At 38.0% G+C, this 1968-nt stretch overlaps 1 protein-coding gene across 1 annotated transcript; it reads right to left on the reverse strand.

Moving 5' to 3' along the window:
- Nucleotides 1-456: 456 nt before the first annotated feature.
- Nucleotides 457-648, reverse strand: LOC115523322 (keratin-associated protein 19-8-like). Its single transcript, XM_030329257.1, has one exon. It carries the CDS (start codon nucleotides 646-648, stop codon nucleotides 457-459), a length of 192 nt encoding a protein of 63 aa, XP_030185117.1.
- Between the last annotated feature and the right edge of the window lie 1320 nt (nucleotides 649-1968).

The following is a 1968-nucleotide window of genomic DNA, read 5'->3' on the forward strand; positions in this document are numbered from 1 at the left end:
CAATTTAGTGCAACTGTCCTTTCAGTCAGTCTCCTCTGAATCTTAGAGATTCTCAATGTGTACAGCAGGTAAAATCCAGTCGTCAGGCTCTATCGTTCCACACTTAATCGGGTAACAGTCCACAGTCTACTGACATGTCTTATAGGGCTAAAAATTAAAACAGTACATCACTTCCACATAACTGAGTTCCATGAACAAAACAAAAACCATATTTTGTTTTCAAATTTAACATTTTACTGGCAGGTGAACCGATAATCCAATGCGTTATAAGAGCAAAACAGAAGAAGATCCTAGAGTTATGTTGAAGATGTAGGCATTAATTGAAAAATTCAAAATTCTGAGAAGCCAAATACTTTCGTGCAAATAATCCCACCGTGATATTGGAATTTCATATACTGAACATCAATTTGGGGAAGTCCCTTATAATTTCAGATGTTGGTTTACTGGCACAGTCGTTTAGTAGAAGCCAGAGAACCCATATCCTCCATAACACAGTGGGAGGCAGCAGCCATATCTGTGGCTTCTCCAGCTCCAGCCACAGCCCAGTCCAGGGAAACTTCCACATCCCCAGCCACAACCATAGCCCGGGCCCCCAAAGCCTCCGTAGCCGTAGCCCAGGCCTCCATAGTAGTTGCTGTGATGGCTCATGGTGTCGCGGGTGATGAGTTGTTTCTCTGTTCAATAGAAGATCTTGAGTGTGAATTTCAGCATGCGTAGAGGGATACTTACATGCCCTGAGCAGACCAGGTGATAAAAACACATGCTACCTAGTTTTGTGTCATTCTGTGTGTTACCTGTCTGACACGATCCTGACATGAAGAGGCCCTCAAACTCATCAAAGTGTTTGAGCTTGCATTGCTTATGTAGTCATGGTGTCCCTTAAACATACTGCATCCTTTTTATGAGAAAGGATCGCTGCACTTTCAAAGTCTGAACATCCCAGGCTAAATAAAATTCCTCATAACCAGACATATTGCATAACACAGTTGCTAGTGTTGTGTTTTAAAATTAAGGATTGCATCATCTCTGGCTTTCCTTGAATTGTCATTCTTCACTTATAATTAAATGAAAGAAATTGGTTAAATTCAATTCAGCACAATTTATTATACCCTTTTAAAGGCACCTAATACCTCATGGTAAAGTCTTTTTTCAAAGCCAAAGAAAAGAAACATTTGAAAGCCTGGGAGTATTCGTTCACCTGCTGTGAACATCAGTAGAGAAGTTCAGGAAAAAAAAAAAGTTGAAAGAGAGTCGTCTTCATTCTATTATTTTATAACATGGAACATCATAAAAAAATTCTCTTTTTTGATTTTGCATACTAGCTTAGAAAATCAGTATTTGGGTTAACAACATGAAGTAATATTATTCAAATGTTAAAGGCAAATCAGAGTAATCAAAATGTATTTCATAAGCAGCATTAAAAAAATACATTCAAAATTCCTTTTTTTCGCATCCCGAGCCCCTTTCTTGCATATCATCTACCCAAAAATATAGATTACATCTGCCTCTCTGCCTCATAGACACCTTTTCCTCCCTTTCCACTAACCTATTATTTACCCTCTTATTTAATCAATTTTCCAGTATCACTTGCCTCAGTTCCTCTCAATTCCTGCTAAGGTCTGAGCAGTGAAATAAGGAAACATATACAATTTATCTTTGGCTTCCCTCCATTTTTATCCAATTTTTACCGAAATTCTTCTATATATATCTTCACTCTTACTATAATAGTTTTGTCCTTGTATTCTCTTTGCTTATTGTGCGTTTATTTTTTTTTCTATTTCAGAAAACAGCTAACTTGTATCTGCTAAGGTATGAAATGCTTATTAAGATCTTAGATGCTGAGAAAAAAAATGCCTAATTCTCCATGAAATTCAGTAAGAGGCTGTTAACATTTAAAAGGTCTTCAGGGGCGCCTGGGTGGCTCAGTCGGTTGAGCAACCGACTTTGGCTCAGGTCTTGATCTCATGG

This window comes from Lynx canadensis, chromosome C2, assembly GCF_007474595.2.
Source record: "Lynx canadensis isolate LIC74 chromosome C2, mLynCan4.pri.v2, whole genome shotgun sequence".
NCBI classification, from domain to species: Eukaryota; Metazoa; Chordata; class Mammalia; order Carnivora; family Felidae; genus Lynx; species Lynx canadensis.

What these genes read in the sequence shown, in the direction of transcription:
- LOC115523322 (XM_030329257.1), bottom strand. Translation starts at nt 648, where the DNA reads ATGAGCCATCACAGCAACTACTATGGAGGCCTGGGCTACGGCTACGGA.